At 40.9% G+C, this 21529-nt stretch overlaps 1 protein-coding gene across 3 annotated transcripts in view; it reads left to right on the top strand.

Annotated features, from left to right (window-relative positions):
* doc2g (double C2-like domains, gamma) overlaps positions 1-21529 on the top strand; it is a 62135-nt gene that overhangs the window by 23145 nt on the left and 17461 nt on the right. For 2 of the 3 annotated variants that reach the window (XM_029436618.1, XM_029436527.1), the window contains 6 exons: positions 6698-7123; positions 7563-7642; positions 8206-8280; positions 12728-12837; positions 20753-20879; positions 21087-21143. In XM_029436618.1, coding sequence (XP_029292478.1) covers positions 6736-7123; positions 7563-7642; positions 8206-8280; positions 12728-12837; positions 20753-20879; positions 21087-21143 — 837 coding nt within the window. In that variant the 5' untranslated portion in view covers positions 6698-6735. Of the gene's footprint in view, positions 1-3476; positions 3625-6697; positions 7124-7562; positions 7643-8205; positions 8281-12727; positions 12838-20752; positions 20880-21086; positions 21144-21529 lie in introns of those variants that run through there. The other variant, XM_029436448.1, reaches the window with a different exon arrangement.

The following is a 21529-nucleotide window of genomic DNA, read 5'->3' on the forward strand; positions in this document are numbered from 1 at the left end:
TCTCTCTCTCTCATTCTAGATGTTTATTATTTATGTTGTACTCATAAGCAACCCGAATGCTTTAATCATACTAAAATGGAAGCTGAGAGACGTATGGATTTGTGGTTTGATCTGCTTTTTCTCTCTTTTAGACTTTCTGTTATTATTCATTGAGGTTGGTTTTGTGTTTTTGTTTTGCAAGCATTGCAGTATTACTTAATAATACTTTGACCTGCCACCATCTGTACTTCTTCATCATCAGACGTCACTCTCCTGGTTCAAATATCACATCCTTTTTTGCTTCTTTGAATGCTGCTGACTATTATTTGCTTTTGTCAGCTCATGGGCAATGCCACTGTGTTACATATCCGTCTGACAGGCTGCCTAATGTTTACCCCGGAGAAAGATCAATACTGCAGTGCCATTGTCCAGGCTTCATTCTTCAAGCACAATTGATTACGTTTCATCCTCAGAACCAGCCTTGACACACTAAAACCAGACAAATCTATGTGGTTTGGTGTCATCTGTGAACGTAAAGCGGTGTCAATTAAAGCCTTGTGCCTGTCGAATGTACTTATTACCTCACTCACCGCATTGTCAATTTGTGGTTATGATCTTGTCACCTTTTTATTCAGGTAATACCGAGTGAGGGACACCGTCACCGTTTGATAGTCACGTTTCAACTTAAATGAAAAACAACTTGCAAAATCAGGGGTCTTCAACGTTTTTCGGGCCAAGGACCACCAAACTGGTGTAGCGTGGCGCAGGGACCCCCTACTTCAGGGGTCGGGAACCTTTTTGGCTGGGAGAGCCATAAAAGCCAAATATTTTTTTTTTATGTATTTCCTTGAGAGCCATATATTTAATACATTTGAACGCAACTTTATGCGTGCATTTTTTTAAGAATAACACGTTTCCGAGTACTAATAGCGGTATCAGTGTTGCATTGAACAGGTGCTCTTTTATTAAATAAACTAAATGCTTACGTTATTTATCTCATTTATGTGCACGTTTCAGTGTTTACTGAACGGGTGTCAAACTCAAGGCAATTATGACCTATTTAACCTTTTATGTCTGTTGTTGTTGGTGTTGTTTTTGTTGTTGTCCTGCATTTTAGCGCCTTGAGATTGCTTTTAGCTTTGAAAGGCGCTTTACAAATACAATTTATTATTATTATTATTCCCAAACAAAAAGGTCCATAACTAAGAGTAAGTGTTGCTTTAGTCTAAATAAAATATTCCCCAAGGTTGGCAACCCTGGCAAGATACCACTAAGGGTAATTTTGTTTAACCAACCCTGCAAAAGTACATCAGAAAATGTTTATTCTGTGTAAATCACCCATGACATAAATGTGTTGAGATTGCAGTGAGAGCCCTCTTGGTGTACAGTGTGCCTCTTGGGTGGCCAGCCACATGGAGAGCGCCTGAGAGTCCTGGTGGTCAGCAGGTCAGCTGTGAGCGCTCTGCAGCTGTCTGATAACTGCTGCTGTGGGTGGAGTAAGCCCTTACCCATGCACAGTTGCACATGTGTGCACATATTTTCACCAAAGGGACAAGCAGCCTCGTAGAAAGCAACACCATGAAGACCACGAGAGGACTCAGTCATCTTCCGTCAAGAGCACTTCTGCATTCATTTCAAGCCACTTAAAGCGTGAAGCCCATCTAAAACACCTATTTATAGATAGATAGTTTGGCATCGGTAGACTGAGCTTTCATTTATTTAATTTCAACTCATTTAGCCCTCATGTTCTTTTTGAAAATTAATGAATATACAGTTTAATGGTCTGTTAACGCAATATTGATGAGCTGATGCTGATAGTAATGAGATGCCCAAAGTAAATCAGTGTTTACAAATGGACAAGCAATTGCATCCACTTTTTCCTCCAGCTGACCATTAATTTAATTGACTAGGCTTGTTGTTCATTTGTTACTTATCAACCATGAACAATAACATAGTTATCAATTAGGTAGCTGATGGTTTTCCAACCAGTAATACATCATTTAAATGTTATGTTGTCATATTTTTAAATTCTTTGGCACATGCTGTAATTAAAAGGAGCTTTCCTAATATACATGACAAAGAGAATGTGGTTTTAGCTCACTTTCTCAATGACTTTTTTTCATTTTTATGTCTATTACTAATACTTTGATCTTTTTTTAACGTTGTTCTTTGCAACTCATTCCTTTTACTTAAATACTTTTCTACATATTTGGGTTTAATAAGGTCAGAGGAAAAGAATATCTGATGGGGAAAAATTGGTTAAACACAACGATTAAGGAGAGGAATAACCACTACCTAAGACCACTACAGCAGCTTGGAAAATAGCGATATTGGGCACTAAATTTGGTGAATTTACTGTTTATCTGACCACAAATTAGACAAAAATTGGCTAGCTAGCCCTACGGTCCCTCCCTTTTCCCGCGCTAGGAGTCTACATCGCCGGAAGGAGAACACACGCATCTTGTCTTGTCTTTATATCTGAGGCCAAATAGAATCTATGAACCTCCCCCATGGGTGTGTGTGCTCCATTGTTGTGGTTGTTTCCATTGGTGCCAAACTGACCAGGAATTACATTGAAATGTATGTTTATTTATTTTTTAAAGTGACATGTGAGAAGGTTTTGCAAGATCTCACAAAATTAAATATTTCTTCTGGGGCTCCGTATGCCTTTAAACAATTCATGTAAAAGTGAGGTATCAAGGTCTGCACTTTATATTTGCCTTTTGAATTGTCCATCCCATGCATCCATTTCTTATCTTTCTCATTCATCCATTGCATCCACATTGTTGTGTTCATCAGTCATTTACTGCAGTGTCACCCTGCACAGGTCCACTGTTATTGTTGTCTTTGATTCATTTTATTACTGTGGCAGGTGGCAGCCGTTACTATGAGGACTGCTACAAACAGAGCACACACACACTCATACACACATATGCCTCGCTGATATTGGCCATAGTCATAGCCAACACAAAGTAATCTGGCAGTGTATGTTGTTCAGCTCGGTCAACACGTTGAATTTAATTTCCTTTCTGTGTCCTTCAGCTGGTGGATTCATACAATTTCATCCCAGGACAATATTTCCTTTTGTATGCATTCAATGTTTTCACACGCATTTCCCTCTTCTTCTACTATATGTATACTATATGCGTTTCTGTGTGTGTATGTTTTTAGCTGGTGTCGCTGTGCGTTTGTCTGTGTGTCTGAAGGATGTCGGTTTGTCTGCTCATCTGCCTCTCCGTCTTGGTCTGCTCGTCTGTCTTTCACTTTCTCTCTCTTTGCAACATCCCCCCCCCCCCCCCCCCTTTACACCATCAAAACACTCACACACACACATCCCTCTTTTTCCCGGTTTTCCTTAAATCTCCCCAGAAAGTGAGCGACAGCACTATATGCACAGTCTGCAAAGGACTGACGGGGATTTTAACCAGATACGTCACAACTACAGGGGAAGGAAAAGAGGGAGGGACAGAGGAGAGGAGGAGAGCAAAAGAACAGAGACGAGAGAAAATGAGAGAGAGAGGGAGAGAGAGAGAGTACAGAGGGATATATTGGCTCAAAGCTGGTCTGCATGGTCCAGTGTGTGAGAGACAGAGGACGTGAGCACAGGCAAGATGGAGTGCTGGCACAGATGAAGACTGTCCCTGGGTACGTATTTGTGGATGGCTACGTGTGTGTGTGTGTGTGTGTGTGTGTGTGTGTGTGTGTGTGTGTGTGTGTGTGTGTGTGTGTGTGTGTGTGTGTGAGAGAGAGTGTGAATGTGTGTGTGTGAATGTGAGTGTCTGAGTGCGCACATGTGCTTGCATGTGCATGTCTGCATGTAAGAAGGTTGAGAGCGATTGAGTTTGTAAGCAACATGCTGCAAGTGATCATTTGAATGTGGGTACCCAAGCAGTGAATTTGGGTGTTGTTACATAAGAAGCAGTTTTAGTGACTGTAGGTATTGAAGATGGGAACAGGCATTTTGGGGTCTTTGTGTGTGTGTGTGTGTGTGAACGGTCTTAACACACATGTGTGTGTCACAGCGAGTGTATACTTAAGTGCTGTAACTTAGTCTACTGAGGAAGGAGGGATGTGCAGTTTACAACTGAGTTAAGTCTTGATATGTTTGGATTTGGATGGTGCGTTGGCTCGATTAACAAGCTTCAGTGTGTTCAGCACATAGACATGTATGTCAGAAGGAGAGACTCAATGTTTTATGATGCACTAGAGGTGTGTGATATGCTGATGTAAACAAAGCCAGACAAAATCTCAGTATTTTCACCCACACTGAGGAGGAATCACCTCAGTACCGGTCTTCTGTTTCTGATTTTTGCGTTGCTTCTACATACAACTGAGGCAATTTCAATGTAGAGGCAGATTCTAATCTATTGGCAACATGCGTACTATACAGTGTATGACAACAGGAGGACATACAAGATTATTTAAACACATAATGAAAAAGGGAAATCCCACACAGCATTTCTCAGCTATGAAAGAGGTGGAGGTTTACTACGGTAGAGATTAAACGATATATTAGTTTTTTGGCAGAAAATGTATCTTTCTTTTGGATTAGTGATAGTTTAAGTCATTTTCCAAACAAAATGGCAATCATTCTCTGTTCCCGGCTTCTCAAATTTGAAGATTTGCTTATTTTCTCTGTTTTATATGATTGTAAATGGATTATCTTTGTTTTTTTTGTCAGTCAGACAAAACACGCATTTTTAAGATGTCAGTTTGGGCTCTGTGAAACCTGTGCCATGCTTTTTTTTACTATTTCTTGACATTTCATAAACTAAAAGATGAAACAATTAACTGTAAAAACGAAAACCTAGATTAACCGATAATGAAAAAAGAAAACAATCTAAGTTATAGTATAGACTGTATACAACATCTTTGTAAAGTCATTGTGACGTAACCCATTGGTTTGAGGATTGCAGTTTTGAAGCCACGAGTTCGGTATTTTGGCAGTCACCATTTTAGGAACCAGAAGTAACAACGAAAGGATGAGAGGGGGGAGATAAATTATACTGAAAACAAACTGTAAAAGGGTTAAAGTTCTAAGACAGAAACACGGACAACACCTAGACCGGACAACATAGTAGCTGTCAATCACAAGGTAACCCCGCCCTAAAGCATGCCCTGCTTTAATGTCTATTTTACTCTAAATGAGACCATCATTTACTAAATGAACATCTTGCTGTATTGAAGAAGTCTTGAAACTAACAATTTAGACCATAAACTCATTAGGAAAATGTTTACTGAGTTACGGAATCTAGTGAGAAGTAGGGTAATCTTTTCATTGACTTCTATACAACTGGATTTCTTTTTGCAACCAATGGAGTTGCCCTCTGCTGGCCATTTAAAAGAATGCAGGTTTAAGGCACTTCTGCATTGGCTTCACAGGGAGGTTGCTGCTTGAGTTGGAGCCCTTAAGTCAGGGGTGTCAAACATGCGGCCCGCCAGAGGGTCCACTCCGGCCCACGGGATGACTTTGCAAAGTGTAAAAATGTGTTGTTTTGATCATAAAGTAAAATACTTTGTAGATACACTGTGATCTGTAAGTTGTAACATGTGTAAATGATAAACTAATACTATTGTTGAAATGGCACCTTTTTTTCTTAAGAAATTTCAGGTTATTCATAATGTTTCGTAAAAAGATTAAGTTTGAACATTTTCAGAATGTACTTGTATCTTTTTGCACTAAAACGAAGGGAGAATTTTGTGTGTTGTCATTATTTATAGGTTATTATGCTGTGATTTTACTGGTCCGGCCCACTTGAGATCAAATTGTGCTGCATGTGGCCACTGAACTAAAATTAGTTTGACACCCCTGCCTTAAGTCAACACTTTGATATGCAAGTTTTCGAAGCAACACAAGACAAATAAATAACAGTGAGTGACTGGTATGTTTTATGTAAAGACCATATTATTTTTTTCTTTATTCTTTTTGTCTTTAACAGTTTAATCGGAGGCAGCACCGGCAATAAAAAAGGAAACAGTTTGAAGTTTGTCTCTGTGATGAGTGAAATCAAACCAGCTCTTGAAATAATAAAGGCATGGTGGCACAGTGGGAGTGCATAAGAAAAAACATGTCTTCAGTCTCTCTTAATCACCGTGAGGAAAATAGGAAATGATAGCATTTATCTTAACGAAGTTGAGTTTTGGCAAACAGTTATTACGCTTCATTTAATGACAAATGTGTTGATGCCTGAGAAAAGCTTCAAATAGTATTATGTAAATATTGCTTAGGGGACTTGCAGATGAGAGAGAGAGGAGTGAAAGAGCGAGATAAGGGAAGGATTAGAGTGAAGTGCAGATACACAAGTGACATCACTTGTTCATACTTTACAGCACTACATTTGAAAATTAATTCAGAGCACAGACTTGGTGTGCTGACACGATGTGTGAGTCACACTTGAAGTGCCAAAGGTTCTGGCAGATTCTATTTTGGCTGTTGAGAAGTTAGGTTTGCATCAACGGATGAAAATAGAAACGTTTTCTTCAGGATGTTTTAGATGTGCTGGTGTTTTCAACATTGCCCTGAATATAATTGACCTCTGGTGCTGCGGGACAAACTCACAGAAAGTGGAGACTCACAGAAAGTTGGACACTCAGTGGAGGCGGAGGATATGACTGTTATTTAGTTTTTCTCTTCTAGTTCTAAACCTGTTCCTCCGCTGTTACTCTCTTTGTGTTTCTCACCTCATTTATCTTTTCTCTCTTCATTTTCATCCCACAGTCCCGTTCGACAGTCCACAGTCCCGTTCGACAGTCCACATGAGCGTCTCCAAACCCCCACCGCCCCCCTCAACTTCCCACCTGGCCATCCCCCCTTCCTCTACCTCCACTCCTTCCTCATCTGCCACCTCCCCCTTGGCGACGCCCCACTCCCACGGTCCTCCCCCTCCCTCGCCGGTCAAGATCTCTATGCAGGAGCACTTTGCTATCAACGTGTGCCCGGGCCCCATCCTCCCCATCCCCCAGATCTCAGACTTTTTCCCACGTTTCCACGACTACCCCTGCACGCCACCGCCTCCGAGGGAGAAAAAGATCCTAAAAGAGGAGACTTTCAACGGGGAGACGGGTGTAGGATACAAGGATGGGGAGAGGAGGTTGGACAACGATGGAGACACGGAGGAGGCGAACGACTCTGACGATGAAGACAGTGAGTTCTGAGGAGGGTGAACAGAGTTGTGTTCAACACAGTAAATGTTTAGTCATGTGGAAGTAACAAGACAATACAGCAGGAAAACTAACTTCCAATTTTAAAACTTGGAGCACAGTCAACTTTTTCTTTATTTAAAATTAGTTTCTGCATTGAGCTTTTGCGTTTTCAGAGTAATTGTGGAGTCGAGCATTTTTCCAATAGCGTTTGTCACTCCCACTTTGTGTGACAGAGAACCTCCGATGATTTATTAGACAATGTAGCAATAGTGGGATAGTTTCTGCTCATTCTGAAACAGTAATCAAACAAGACAGATCAATTCATATTAGGCAGCATCATGTTTTTAAGAGGCCATCTGCTGTGTGTGTGTGTGTGTGTGTGTGTGTGTGTGTGTGTGTGTGTGTGCGCTGACAGTAATTGCTATGGTTTGTGTTTTCAGCCTACCTGGGAACGTTGGAGTTCACCCTGCTCTTTGATCAGGAGAACAACTGTCTACATTGTACTATTAACAAAGCAAAGGTACACACAATTTCAATATCTTCTTCGTATAAACAAACTGTCTATGTCTGTGTGGTTGCATAATCCTCCTTGAAGTCCCAACGAAAATTCCTGTAATGCTTTTTCGTTTGCACAAGACGTCAGACTGCTTTCTCTCAACCACACACCCTCAGCAGCTTGTCAATTCAAGACTAAATCATCTCATGGCAGTATTTAATGTTGGATAATGTTTCTCTGTTGCTGTGGCAGACACATTTGGTTTGGCTATTGTACAAGGACACACGCCTTGTATTACATATTGTGTACTGTCACATGATGTTAATTATGTCAATCCCACTGAACGGTTCCCTTCAGGACAACACAAAGGAGTCAAGGATGGTAGAAAATAGTGGCGTGGAAAGAAACACCCAGAAGCGCTATTGAGATGTAACTACAGTTGAAGAGGTCCGTCATATCCGCTGTCTTTTTCTAACCCTGTCAGTTTTGTGAAGTCTTTGAGGGCATGATGACGTTACCGTTAACACTACAGTGTGTGTGTCTGGGTCTTTCTGTCTGTGTGTGTGTGTCTCTGCTTGTGTTCACAGGGACTGAAAGCCATGGACTCCAATGGACTGGCGGATCCATACGTCAAGCTTCATCTTCTCCCCGGGGCTAGCAAGGTCAATGCTCCAACCTTACCTCAGTGGCAATTAACGTAACATACTACCACACTGGCTGTCCCAGACACTGACACTCCCTCAGGAAAGTCCCACATCACACAGAAACTGCTGACAAAAGAAGATAATTTATTTGAAAAACTGAAAATAGGAAATATTTTATACATTATTCAACATAACAAAACAAAAGATTATTATTTATTTTTTGATTCACACGCCATGAAAACGTCAAAATGTTCTTGCAAAAAAAACGTAACACGTCTTTTCAAGCCATTGAGCGGGGGAGCATTTCAGTTTGTTAATGAATGTGGCTCGTCCAATGCTCTGCTTTATCGAGCACAAACATGTTCTGGTCTGCTGCACTGCTCTTGTCTTGTTTTCGGCTCAAGCGGCAGGGAAGATAAGGCTTGCCACAACAGCAAACCGCTAGCTAAGGCAGAATGCAACCTGTTGTCGGCCATTTTGGCTCAAGGTTGACACAAAATAAGGTTATGATAAGGGCGGGGAGGATGCCGGGCCAAGATAGTGCAAGTGTCTGAGGTCTTAGGTGCTAACAATAACAATGTCTGGGGCATTTTTGTCCTCCAGCCTTCCTCTGTCTTCATTCCCATTGTTATCGCTCTCTTTTCCCCCACTTTCCTCCCCTATCTCTGTCTCTATCTCACTATCTCGCTGTGACCCTCTTTGACCTTGAAATACCAACAGTGTGCAGAGAGAATGGAGACAACTGAGAGGAAATAAAGTGGGGAGAGTGAGAGGGAGAGAGGGAGTGGAGAAAGGGAGGGAGAAACAGATGAGGGGAGGACAGCAGCAGGTGGTTGTCATGGAAACAGGGAGGATTGTTACACGGCTCACGTCAACAGACGAGTGTTGATGGGGGGGGGGGAGAGGGGTGGTAGTGCTGGTGCTGGTGGTGGGAGGGGTGCACAGAGAAAGTGTCAATGATTAGGTAAGTACCCATGAACAGCCAGTTGTTAAAGACCCACCAGACGGGGGCCACGTCACTTGAAAAGTGGAAGCGTGCACGTGTAGAAGTGAGGATGACGGACACACGCTCTCACACCTATTCCTTGTCTACATTCAAACGCTGCATGCAAACATTGCAGTGAGTAATCCAGAACACAAAAGGTTTCAGTTTCTGGGAAATAATTGAGTTGTCAAAATACCGCGCTCATGTTCCTGCTTTCTCACACTCGCATCCTCCAGCACAGGCTCTGTAACTGGTACACAGTCCAGTGTGCTGTCAAACAGCAGCACAAGCGGCGCATGACCTTGCCTATATGCAGACACATGCTAAGGCTTTAGTCACAGTCACACAGAGACGCTGCCTTCATCCGTCCCTCCTTCTCTATCACTCCCTCTCTCATTCTCACACAAAAACATGTACGGACACAGTAGTTGCCGGAGCCTCTGTGTTGGATATTGTTAATTTCATCTTCATATTCCTAGCCGAGGTGCATAGAAGATTCACTCACCGTCTGACTCTTCATCCCTGGGAAGTAGAGAGAGAAAGAGAGAGAGAGTGTGTGTGAATTAAGTAAGAAGATCTATGCAGACAGATGGAGATAAGGGAGAGTGTGATGGACAGATGGAGGGCTAGAGATAAAACATTTAAAAACAGATGCAAAAGCACCAGTGTAGAGGGAAAATGGAGGCAGGGAGTGACAGAGGGCAGGGAGAGGGAACTGGTGTTTTAAGTGTTTGTATATGTAGCATTTGGAAAGATATGCGTTTAGAAAACCAACCCAATTCAGTCAATCGGGAGTGATTATTTGTGAAATAGTTGTTTTGTCGAATTGTGCTGACACACATACAGCTGTGCAACACCGCTGTGTTGTGACTGTGAACGTCTCCTCCTGCACTTTAATGAATCAAACAAATAACATGAATCAAATACACTTGTTCCCTTCATGAAGTGAGCTCTGGGGGCTGACTCTTGTAGATAAGCCAAAAGTTTCTAGCAGAAAATGGAGAATAAAAAGAGGACAATGATGGAAGGAAAGGGAGTAAGAGGGAAAGGCAGGACACCGGCAGAACAATGGGATGAGGGGACAAAACAGACAGAAGAGAAAGAAGATGGAAAAGAGGGCTCAGCATCCGGCCCTGAGGCGTTTTGGCAGAAAGAAAAAGAGAGAGAGAGAGAGATGAGGTGTTTATCTGCTAAGCTTCAGACATGACCAAGAGTATTTTGAGAGAATAGTCTACACACTTTCTCTACCAGCTGGACATTCAAAGTGTAAATATATAGTTATGCATAAACACCAGTGTTGGAAGATGAAATATAAAATACTCTATTTCAAATAAAGACCTGACTTCCAAATGTTACTTTAGTAAAAGTATTTATTGCACAAATGATAAGTATTCATTTTGCAAGGAGAATGGCTCAGTGTTATATTATATAATTGGATACTTATGCAGTATTTCAAAGTAACTGATCGAGATATACAATATACTGTTGGACATTTTAAAATATAAAGCTGTCCATGCTCCATATTTTTCCAGACCAAAGTCAACAATGGGCTAGTCCTGCTCTCAATACTGTGAGATTCCTCCATGCCAAGCTGCGGCACTCAGCCCCACAGAGTGAAGAAATCTTTCAAAATGGAAAATACATACTTTCAAATAAAAGACTCCCTAAAAGATGGGCTCTATAGTTCAGATAAAGCGTTACTCAAGCAGGAGTGAATATTGTTAGGGACTATTTTCAGTGGTGGATTGATACTGCAATTATCAATTTGGTGGTCTATTGAGTATTTATGGCACCAGGATAGTCAGATTGACTCAAAATAAACAAAAGTGCCTTAATGATTGTATAATATATTCTATGGCTACTAAAGGGAGCTCTCTAAAATTTGAAAAATAACCCTCATGATGACCCTGATAAGTGCTAAGACTGTCTTTAACACATCAAGGGGCCTCTATAAATATCTGGTCATGCGATACATGCTGAACAAGTTTGTTTTTGCATGACCAAGCAGGAACATGTGCAACATGTGTCTTTCAAAGACTTCTGGAGAATTAGTCAAAATGTGAGTTTCCTGTATTCCTGGGGTTCATTTGAACTCCTGGTTGAGATTAGGCATTGAGCTTGAGTGGTTTGGGTCACGATAGCCCATTAGTCAGGGCATAGGACCCGAGTAAATCGCGTTATTGGTAGCTGGCGCCATTCCTAGCGCTTTAATGCTATGCAGGACGAGTGTTGCCAGGAAAGCAGTGAGATTCAAATCTGCAGTGCATCTCCTCCCACAACCCTGCCTCCTGGTCTGAACCACTGCTTTTGTTCATCGCTGTCACCGCACCTGGATGAGGGCCCGGTCAACACTCCTCCGCTCTTTTGATCGCTACCAAAAGAGTGCCAACTGGCCTCTCACTACTTCCTGGGATAAACGTCCACCTGCACACCTGTTCCCACTTCCCATCAACTCTCCAGCATAAATACCGGCCCACTTCCATTTATTCCCGGCCAGATCATCTGCTGTGCTCCAGGCTTAGCATACTTTTGCCAAATGTGTTTTTTTACTGAGCCTTTACAGAATATACAATACTAAATCACTGCAGGCCTCTTTAATAGTTTTTGGACAATAATATAACGTTATAACACGGAGGAATAGGCTACTTTATATCATTTTCTTTTACAATGATAAAAAAAACAATGTAGAATATTACCATATGTATCCTTTAGCATACCTAACTATAGTTATTTAAAATTTATATCTGCAAAGTTACTTATATAAATATAGCTGTGGAATAAATTTAGTGGAGCAGAAGTAAAAATTGATACACCCGAGTAAAGTAGAAGCAACTCAAAATTCTACTTTCACTAATTAAGTAAATAGTTTCCACCACTGATAGCCACGCATGCAGCTCAGAACAGTCAATTAGTTCTGCCTTTGGCTCTGCAAGGTCCTATTAACCCACATCCTTTGTCAATTATGTGTCTAGAACTTTGTTATTTGTTATTTGGCTTTGCATTGGCTCATGGGCATTTCCTCTGCTGAAAAACTTTAATCTTTCATGGTGAATATGTTGTGCAATTTAATTGGCTGCTGTGTTGTGTTGTGTTTGAGAACCAGTGCTTGTTTTAGAGATATGGCTGGTGTTAATACACTGTTTTATCATGTTGGGGAGGAGACAGACAGACGGACGGACAGGTGAGGTGAGGAAAGCTTTGCGTTCTCTCGCTCTCCTCTACAAAGTAGGCAGCAGATGTCTGCGATTTCCTGAGGGACAGAGATACATTATATTTCCCCACTCTTTCTCTCTCTCTCTCTTTCTTTCTTGATCTTTTAGTATCACTCATTTTGCTTCCCTTTCATGATCTTTTATTCTCTTTCTCTCATTCTGATCTGACGAGTTTGCTCCTTCACCCTTAAAACATTCCTCTTTTCTTCTTTTGATCCTTCCCTTTCCATGAATTTCTTTTCATATTTCTTCTTCTTTGTCTCTTCAGGCAAACAAGCTACGTACAAAAACCCTGAAGAATACACTGAACCCAGTGTGGAACGAAACGCTGATTTATCATGGCATCACAGCAGCCGACATGACCACCAAAACGCTCAGGTAGGTGCTCTAAATTACACATTGGCCAGCAACTAGATCTATTCCCCAGGCAGCCAAGTGACCAGTTTATTATTCGGAAGATGACATTTCATACTTCCAATCCTCCAGTGAACTGCCAGAAGCCGTCTATGCTTCCCAGTGGGCTTTATCAGGTAATTCATTATTTCAGCCAGGCAACGCCGGCCAACTGTTCCACTTGCTGTTGCTGCGGTAACTGCTCAGGTGTTGGCTGCGCGGTGTGTCTCCACCCTCTCCTTCCCACAGTGCTCTTTATATGGAGTGATTGAGGTCAAACGTAGCCATCTTGGCCCAAAAACTCTGACACACTCGTATCATCCTGCATGTGTAAGTTGATTCAGAGACGAAGTTGCGCGAGTGTTTTGTTTGTGAACGTGTGCGCTGCGTACAATTAGTGTCAGTTTGTTCAGCGGATTCATAACAGGGTTGGATGCTATTGTTTATCCTGAGGAAACACGAGCACGGACTCACACACTGCACACACGCACATGGATCTCGTCTCTGCCGCACACACAGATGCAGGCTGTCAGGTGTGTGCTAATCCCCGGGTGTATGTCAAGGGCAATCACTGGCAGGACACACGCGTACACAAACAACACGCGTCCTTGAGCTTTTACAAACACACACATTCAGAAATAACATTTACTCTCCCTCTCCAGAGACACACACGAGCACACACACACACACACACACACACACACACACACACACACACGCACATTTACGTATACACAAACACACAAACACACAGCAGCATGAGGAGACACCCCTCAAACTACAGGAAACCCACCTGACCTCTGTTCAAGGACATAGCCCACAGACACAAACCAGCATGGTGGCTCTGGGAAGCCAAAATGAGAAAGAGGAAGAGGAGTGTGACCAGTGTCAAACAAGAGATGAATAGAGAGAGAGAGAGATGACTGCCAAGATCCACAGAGAGAAGGAGGAAAAGCGTGAATGATGTCAAGTGACAGATAAGGCGGTGTGGAGCAGGAAACTACAGAGGCCAAGATTGAGGAAGATGACAGAATGGAGGGATGAAGAGAATCTGTGGGTCAGTTGAAAGGAAAAGAGTGTAGTGCGATGGCTAAAGTGGTGAATGAGGAAATTCATATTGCTGAGAAAAAAGGGCAAATGACGAGAGGAGTTTACTCAAAGCCAAAAAACTAAAAAATGAAGACAGTGAGAAATACGTGAGGCAGCAAACGAGCAGGAGTGAATGAAAAAGCTGTTTGACAGCGAGGAACGGGCATGAAGCAAGCTCTAGAAAGAGAGAGATAGAGAGAGAGGAAGAAAATCTGCTCTAACTCTCTGTGGATGTGTTCAAGCGCCAGCACGATAACTCAGCCAATAGACTTTGTTCTCATTACTCCACACTCAGAGAAGGAGAGACTGAGAGGGATCCCCAGAGAGATACTTACTCACTGGGTTGCGGCCGCACTGCCGCTCCCAGCAGGGTGCAAAGTAGTGGATGCTGTACTCTTTGATCCCTGCGCTCTGTCAACTGCTCAGTTGGAGGACATAGACTAAGCCTTTCTGTAGACCTGCCTAAAGGCCAGGACAGTACACAATGTATACATAGACTGGGCAATACTGCAGTCATGGCAAACTTTCATTTGATTTTAGATGAATGTGTTTTCGAACGAGAACGAGGGTTTTTTCTAAGCAGCATTTTCATTCAGGTTTTGTAAATTGTGATTTGTTTAGATTTCAGATCCTGGTTGATTTGTTGACACCCGTGCAGCCAAACAAATTAGTTTTAATAAAGAAATCTTTCAAAAGTAATTGTAACAGTATGCTGCAGACGGTACAAGTACTTTCCCACACGACGGCAGGACACTGTAAAGCTGGTTACAGTGAAGGATTGCGATCAGTGCTCATCTTTCAGCAATTGACCACTTTGAATGTCAAGCAGCAGCATTGGGAAATGTTCGGTTTGCATTAGCAGTAACTTAAAAAGAGTGAACAGCAAACAGTGAGGCTGTTATCAATTAGATCAAATTGAGCTGGATTATAGGAATCCCTCATGTTTAGGTAGACGATCTAAATTCAGCCCGGGTACAGCGGACTCCGCCACTACCAATAACAACTACTATATAGATCATTACTAAATAAATACTGTAATTACTGAATGCAAACACATTGACTGGCTATTGAAGAAAATGTCCAACCATGAATAGTAAAAATGGGGTTTGATGTGATGAACATCTTTTATGATTTAAGCAGTGTCTTACGGTCCTTCAGCCCACAGAAGAGAAAGGGAGTGCATCCAAAAACTTGAGTCATTAAAAGTTTCTTTGGTGTCAAGTCTATTCTGATGCACCACTCTTTGTACTGGAGGATAAATGTTGTAACAAGATTGATGTAGTGTGTAAAGTGGAGGGAGGGGGAAGACTGGTTTTGTGCATTTATTTATTTATTTAGTTATTCATTCACTCATTTGCAGTTACAATGATTATATAAAGCCATTATGTTGAAGCAAAATGCGCTTGAATAGAAAAGGAGAACTAAATAGAAGCTGGCTATGAAATGGCTTCTCTCAAAATGTATGTTGTTTATCCTGTACACACGACATCTATTGCACGTCTGTCCGTCCTGGGAGAGGGATCCCTCCTCAGTTGCTCTCCCTGAGGTTTCTTCCATGTTTCCCTTTAATTGTGGGGTTTCTTTTAGGAAGTTTTTCCTTGTGCGATGCGAGGGTCTAAGGACAGAGGGTGTCGTAACCTGTACAGTCTGTAAAGCACACTGAGACAAATGTATAATTTGTGATATTGGGCTATACAAATACATTTGATTTGATTTGATTTTTTTATATTCTGTATTCAACAACCCTATTCCTCAGTGTGCACACTTTACCTCTAAGAGCCACTGGAGGTCAAGAATGAATCAGCTGAGTAAACTAATAACTAATGTCCTGAATCCAGACTTCACAGTTGGCCTCATACCAGCTAATCCTTCAATAGATGCAGCAATGCTGCCTGAGGTGCTCCAGTCTTGAGTGAAAAATCAACCGAACTGGAAGTTATTTAGTCTGTTATTGAGTCGTAAACGTCTCATTTATAAGAGTGTTTTTACAGACCTCCAATAATATCTGCCTGTTTCAAAGGTTCATTTTAATGGGCTCTGTTACAAATGTCTAGAAAATACCTGAAACATGAGAAACCTCACTGGTAAGAAGTAGAAGTAGGTCTCCTTTGAAGTCTGAATATGAGACAAATTGAGTTGCTCTGAAGATTGTTTTATTGCAGTGAGGCCGACATGATGTTGAGATTAGGTCCAAAATTCTCTATCATTTGCTGCAGACTGCCTCTGCCTTTAGGCAAATTTCAAATGATTTAGGACACAATGATAATGTCTTGCCTCAATCCCTCCCCTCATTTAAATGACTAATGTTTTTCGGTGCCTTTTTTAGAGATGCACAAAAAGAATTGAGGTGAATTTATGACTTTGGGGAGAATCTTGTCTTTGAGGCTCGTTGTGGCTTTTGTCACTAAAACGATTATCAGGCTACCGGTTAAAGGAGGAGAGATGGTGCATGTGCAGGTGTTATGATGAGAGGTGGGTATCAAGAGATCCAGTGTGCATGTTCAAAATACTACCAACATGTTAGTGCCAGGTCTCGTCTCTATCTCAATTTCTTCCCTCCAACACTCTGTCCCTTTGTCAGGCTTCGTAATGGACTCGTACTGTCCTCGGCTGTGGGGAGATAGGTACAAATATAGGACATGATTTGGTATTGGATGGAGGGAGAGGCTGAGATTGGCTACTGGATGCCTCAGGTGAAATGTATAGTCGAGTACTGATATGGTCAGGGAGGGGAAAATAATCTTTGATTAGGTGTTCGCTGACAAGATGAGAATTATATTTCTGGTTGGCTTTGCCTGGATTTTGCTTTGCTAGTTGTAATGTTGGTCTGTTGGTCAGTTCATCATATTTCAACTCAACAACTATTAGATGGATTGCCATGAACTCTTTTTAAAGACATTCATGCTCCCCATATGATGAATCCTACCAACTTTGATAATCCTCTTACTTTTTTCTTTAGTGCCACTGTGGGGTTCACATTTTTGGTTTTGAATGAATTGTTCCAACAGCTATTGGATGCATGCATTGCCATGAAATCATGTACACACATACATGCCCCCCTCAATAGTAATCATCTAGTGCTAATCTGTCCGACACTTTGCTTTAAAATACCTGCAAAACTAATGACATTCCATTAGTCTCAAATGTACTTTCTGTTTATGTTAGATGTTAGCTTTCTTATATGATAAACTTAGATTGTGAACATAGGTAACATTATACCCTCCTAACTTAAGCATGTTTTCTTTGTCATTGGGAGAATATTAGTATGCTGACGTTAGCATTGAGCTCAAACCACTGGGGTACCTGCGTACACAACAACGATGACCTTGTGTTGTGTTTATATATATATATATATATAAAATACCAAAGCATATGTATATATATGTATATATATATGTATATATATATATATATATATATATATATTATCATATATTTATATATGTGTATATATATATATATATATATATATATGTGTATATTATACATTATATATGTATTTATATATATATATATATATATATGTGTTTTATATATATTATATATTATATATATTATTATGTATTTATATATATTATCTATATTATGTGTCTTTATATATATATATATTTCTCTTATATGTGTGTTGTCTATATTGTCTCTATCTGTTCTGTATATCTATCTGTGTTCTCTATATCTATGTATTTATATCTATATGTTTTTATCTGTCTTTCTGTCTGTCTTGTCTCTGTGTTATTATCTCTTCTATATATCTATATATCTCTATCTCTATCTTTATATGTTATATCTTCTTTGTGTCTCTATTATGTGTGTCTTCTCTATATATGTATTTCTCTCTCTGTGTCTATTATATACACTATATCATCTATGTATTTATCTATGTATTTGTATATCTATATGTATTTTTGTATCTATATCTATTTCTATGTATTTGTATATATATATTTATATATGTATTAATATATACATATATAAAATATAACCCGACCCCAGATAAGCGGTAGACGATGGGTGGATATATATAATACCAAAGCAAAGGTCATCCTTGTTGTCATCAAAGCCTGTTTTTTGTTGACACTCTTCCTACTAGTTTGAGACCATTAATGAGATACGTTCTCATTAATGACGTATTAATGAGATACCATTAATGAGATACGTTCTCTAGTGCAGACACCACGCAGAAGTGTTAAAACACCCTGATAATCTAATGTAACTCATGAGGCGGATTCAGCTACTCAACGCTAGATTTGGCACCACAGGTTGAACAGATTCCACCAGCATCTGTTTGGTTTTTAGAGGATTTCTAAAGCCGGAAAATTGTGAAAGAGGATACGAGGAAACGGATGAAGCATTTCCACATGAAGCCAATGGTTTGGGCGGAACTGGTGTCACATTTCACCGCAACCTTCGTCTCACCACAGACACCCTGCATGTATGACAGAGCAAAGGCACATAAATCATCTGACAGCCGTGGTCATGAGTCAGAGTTATTCTGAAGCTTCTGCTAGAGATACTCATCAGTTATGACTAAAAGGCTGGAACCAGCATGTCAAACGTCCAAATGTCAGAGGGACAGGAAGAGAACAGGGATAGGGGGAAGGTGTGTGTGAGTGTGTATGTAGAGAGCCAGAGAGAAAGGTTGAGAATAGAGAGTGAAGAGCGAGGAAAGAATCAAGAGCAGGGACAATCCATCTGGGAATATTTGAGCACAGAGTGAATATTGTAGCAGGTGGGCTGTGAAGACTGTACTGTAGCTGATGGAACATTCACCCTCCGTCGAACATCAACATCAGCTTAAATAAGTGCGCTCTGTGGAGGAAATCATTTTACAACCGTAGCAATATAGACAAAGATACTGATTCGGCTGTCTCTTTTTAAAATTTAGAGTGCAACCAAAGAGGGAAACCATGCATGGCTGTAGTCTCTTGTTTTTATTTGAGTATCACACTAAATCTTCAAAATCTATATATATACAGTATATAGGGTGCTATATATAGCACCTTGGGTTCTTTTCATTGCGCTAACTTATGCGTCTTCTCTCGTCCCATGACCTGAATTTCGCCCTCCCCCCTCCTACGCCACCATATCCCTTAAGGAGAGGAGGAGCAAGGAGTATCCTACACGGAAGTCTTTTACCAAGTGGTCTGACATAAATACCACACCACCACATGTGACACACAGCTTTGGAGCACGTCATAAGTAACTGACCTCGCTTAAGGCTGACGCTATGGAAATGCTTGGTCAATTTTAAATACACAAATCTAAATGTGCTAAGTTATCCCCGTTTACTTTACCCCGTTTTTTTCATGGATTTCTTTTATTGTAATGCAGTCTCTGAAACATGTCATTAATAAATAATGTGTGTTAACCATACGTCCTTAAAAGAAATTATTTGGCGATCTGTCTAGTATACAACTTGTATATACTAGACCAGGGGTCGGGAACCTTTTTGGCTGGGAGAGCCATAAAAGCCGAATATTTTGTTATGTATTTCCTTGAGAGCCATATATTCAATAAATTTGAATGCAACTTTATGCGTGCATTTTTAAGAATAACACGTCTCCGAGTACTAATAGCGGTATCAGTGTTGCATTGAACAGGTGCTCTTTTATTAAATAAACTAAACGCTTACGTTATTTATCTCATTTATGTGCACGTTTCAGTGTTTACTGCACGGGTGTCAAACTCAAGGCAATTATATCCGGCCCGCGAGAAAATATCATATGTCTGTCATAACTGGCCCGCTGGTTTTGGTAATTAAATCAATGCATGGCACAACCACGGGGAAAGACATTTGTGTGTGAATGAAATTAATGTTTTAGGAAAGCAAAGGGAAACACAGCACAGATCTCTGGGACGATGTGAGCTGGACTGTTTGTGCGACATAACGAAGCATCTCACTGTTAAACCTGCAGCTTCAGGGCTCCCCCCCCCCCCCGCCCTATGCACACCTTAACCTACAGCCAGAGACAGAGCGGAGGAAAGGAGAGGGGAGAACTAAAAACTAATCCGCTGCTAAATGTTTTACTTTAAAATGACACAGTATAATTATTTATTACTTGTTAAATATGTTAAAAAAATGTCAGCTCAAAATTGTCTGCGAGCCATATTGTTATCGAAAGAGCCATATATGGCTCGCGAGCCATAGGTTCCTGGCCCCTGTACTAGACAGTATATCTTTTTCTGTCTTTGTTTCTTTTTCTTCATTTAGCTTATTTTTATTTTACTTTGTCCAGGATGTCTGACTTTGCACCATTTCTTTTCTTAATAAGAAAGATAAAAAAAACTAAACAACTGACGCTATGGAACCGAGGATTTCTCATTTGGCGTCTCTTCCTTGCATCTCTCTCTCACATCCTCGCTGGCAGGATCTAAGACGCGACAAAGAGACTCGAGTGAGCGAAGCGAGGAGACACGTTAGCATAATTATTAATGTCCCTTTAATTTGTTTTACCTGTATGCAACACAAAATCAATTTCCTTTCAACTGATTACCATGTTTCAATTACAACAAAAATAGTGTCTGATGGAAATTGAAATCCTTTGGAAACCTCTTTTCCCTTTAGCAGTCAGACAACTTATCATTCACGAGGCTGCTCACGTGAAACCACCGGGAACCCTTCTTGTGTTGCAGCCGGAGGAGCTGATTGATTGTTCAGAAGCACTTTGGATATATTTGGCACAGTCTATGCTTGCTTCACAATAATAAGCGGAGCAAAGCAGCGGCTGAGGGTTCATCTGTAACTTTTCTCTGACTCACCTGCTTCTCGTCTCTATATCTCTGCGTCTGTCTGCGTGTCTTGCGTGTGAAGGCTGTGTGTGTGTGACATGGACAGACTCGGACGAAATGAATTCATTGGAGAGGTGAGAGTGGCTCTGAAGAAACTGAGAGAGGGCGAGAACAAGCGCTACAATATGGGCCTGGAGAGAATTACACAGGTAGGTACATTACGTCTGTGTGGCCATGTACAAACATGCCTAATGGTTTTGTGTGGACCTATACATCAAGATATGTCCTATTTCCATTGTGCGTGTTTGCCTCGGGTCTATCGGATATCAATTCCAAATACTGCATCATAACTGTAATAGATATTCACCCGGAGGCTCTGTATGCTATAACCATGATGTCTATCTTTCCCATTTCAGAATAAAGAAGCTAACAATCAAACGGTGGAGCCGGGAGCGGTCGTGGCAGAGGAGGAGGTAAAACTATCATCAGATATCCTCACCAATCTTATTATTACCACTTTCAACCAAAACCTGGCTCAGTGTAATGTCCTATTACGCTCCTATATCTGATACATGTTCTTATCTTTTCAGCAAGTGTAATTCATCTTCTATTTTCACCATCTCTAGAGGAAAGGAAAGTTTAATTGGGCGGTTTTTAATCAGTATATGTGTCTGAGGCATGAACTCTAATGGACTGAAGTGAAGGGAAACTACTCACAGGACTCCATATTGCAACATGTTGTAAATTACAACAAGGCAGTCCAGTGTTTTCCTCCCTTGGTGGTCGTCTTATCTCTTCATGATGTTAGAGACCGAGGCTAATAGCTTTTAGTCTCTGATTAGACTCAGTTTATGGTTCA

Source organism: Cottoperca gobio, chromosome 1, assembly GCF_900634415.1.
Source record: "Cottoperca gobio chromosome 1, fCotGob3.1, whole genome shotgun sequence".
In the NCBI taxonomy this organism is placed as follows: Eukaryota; Metazoa; Chordata; class Actinopteri; order Perciformes; family Bovichtidae; genus Cottoperca; species Cottoperca gobio.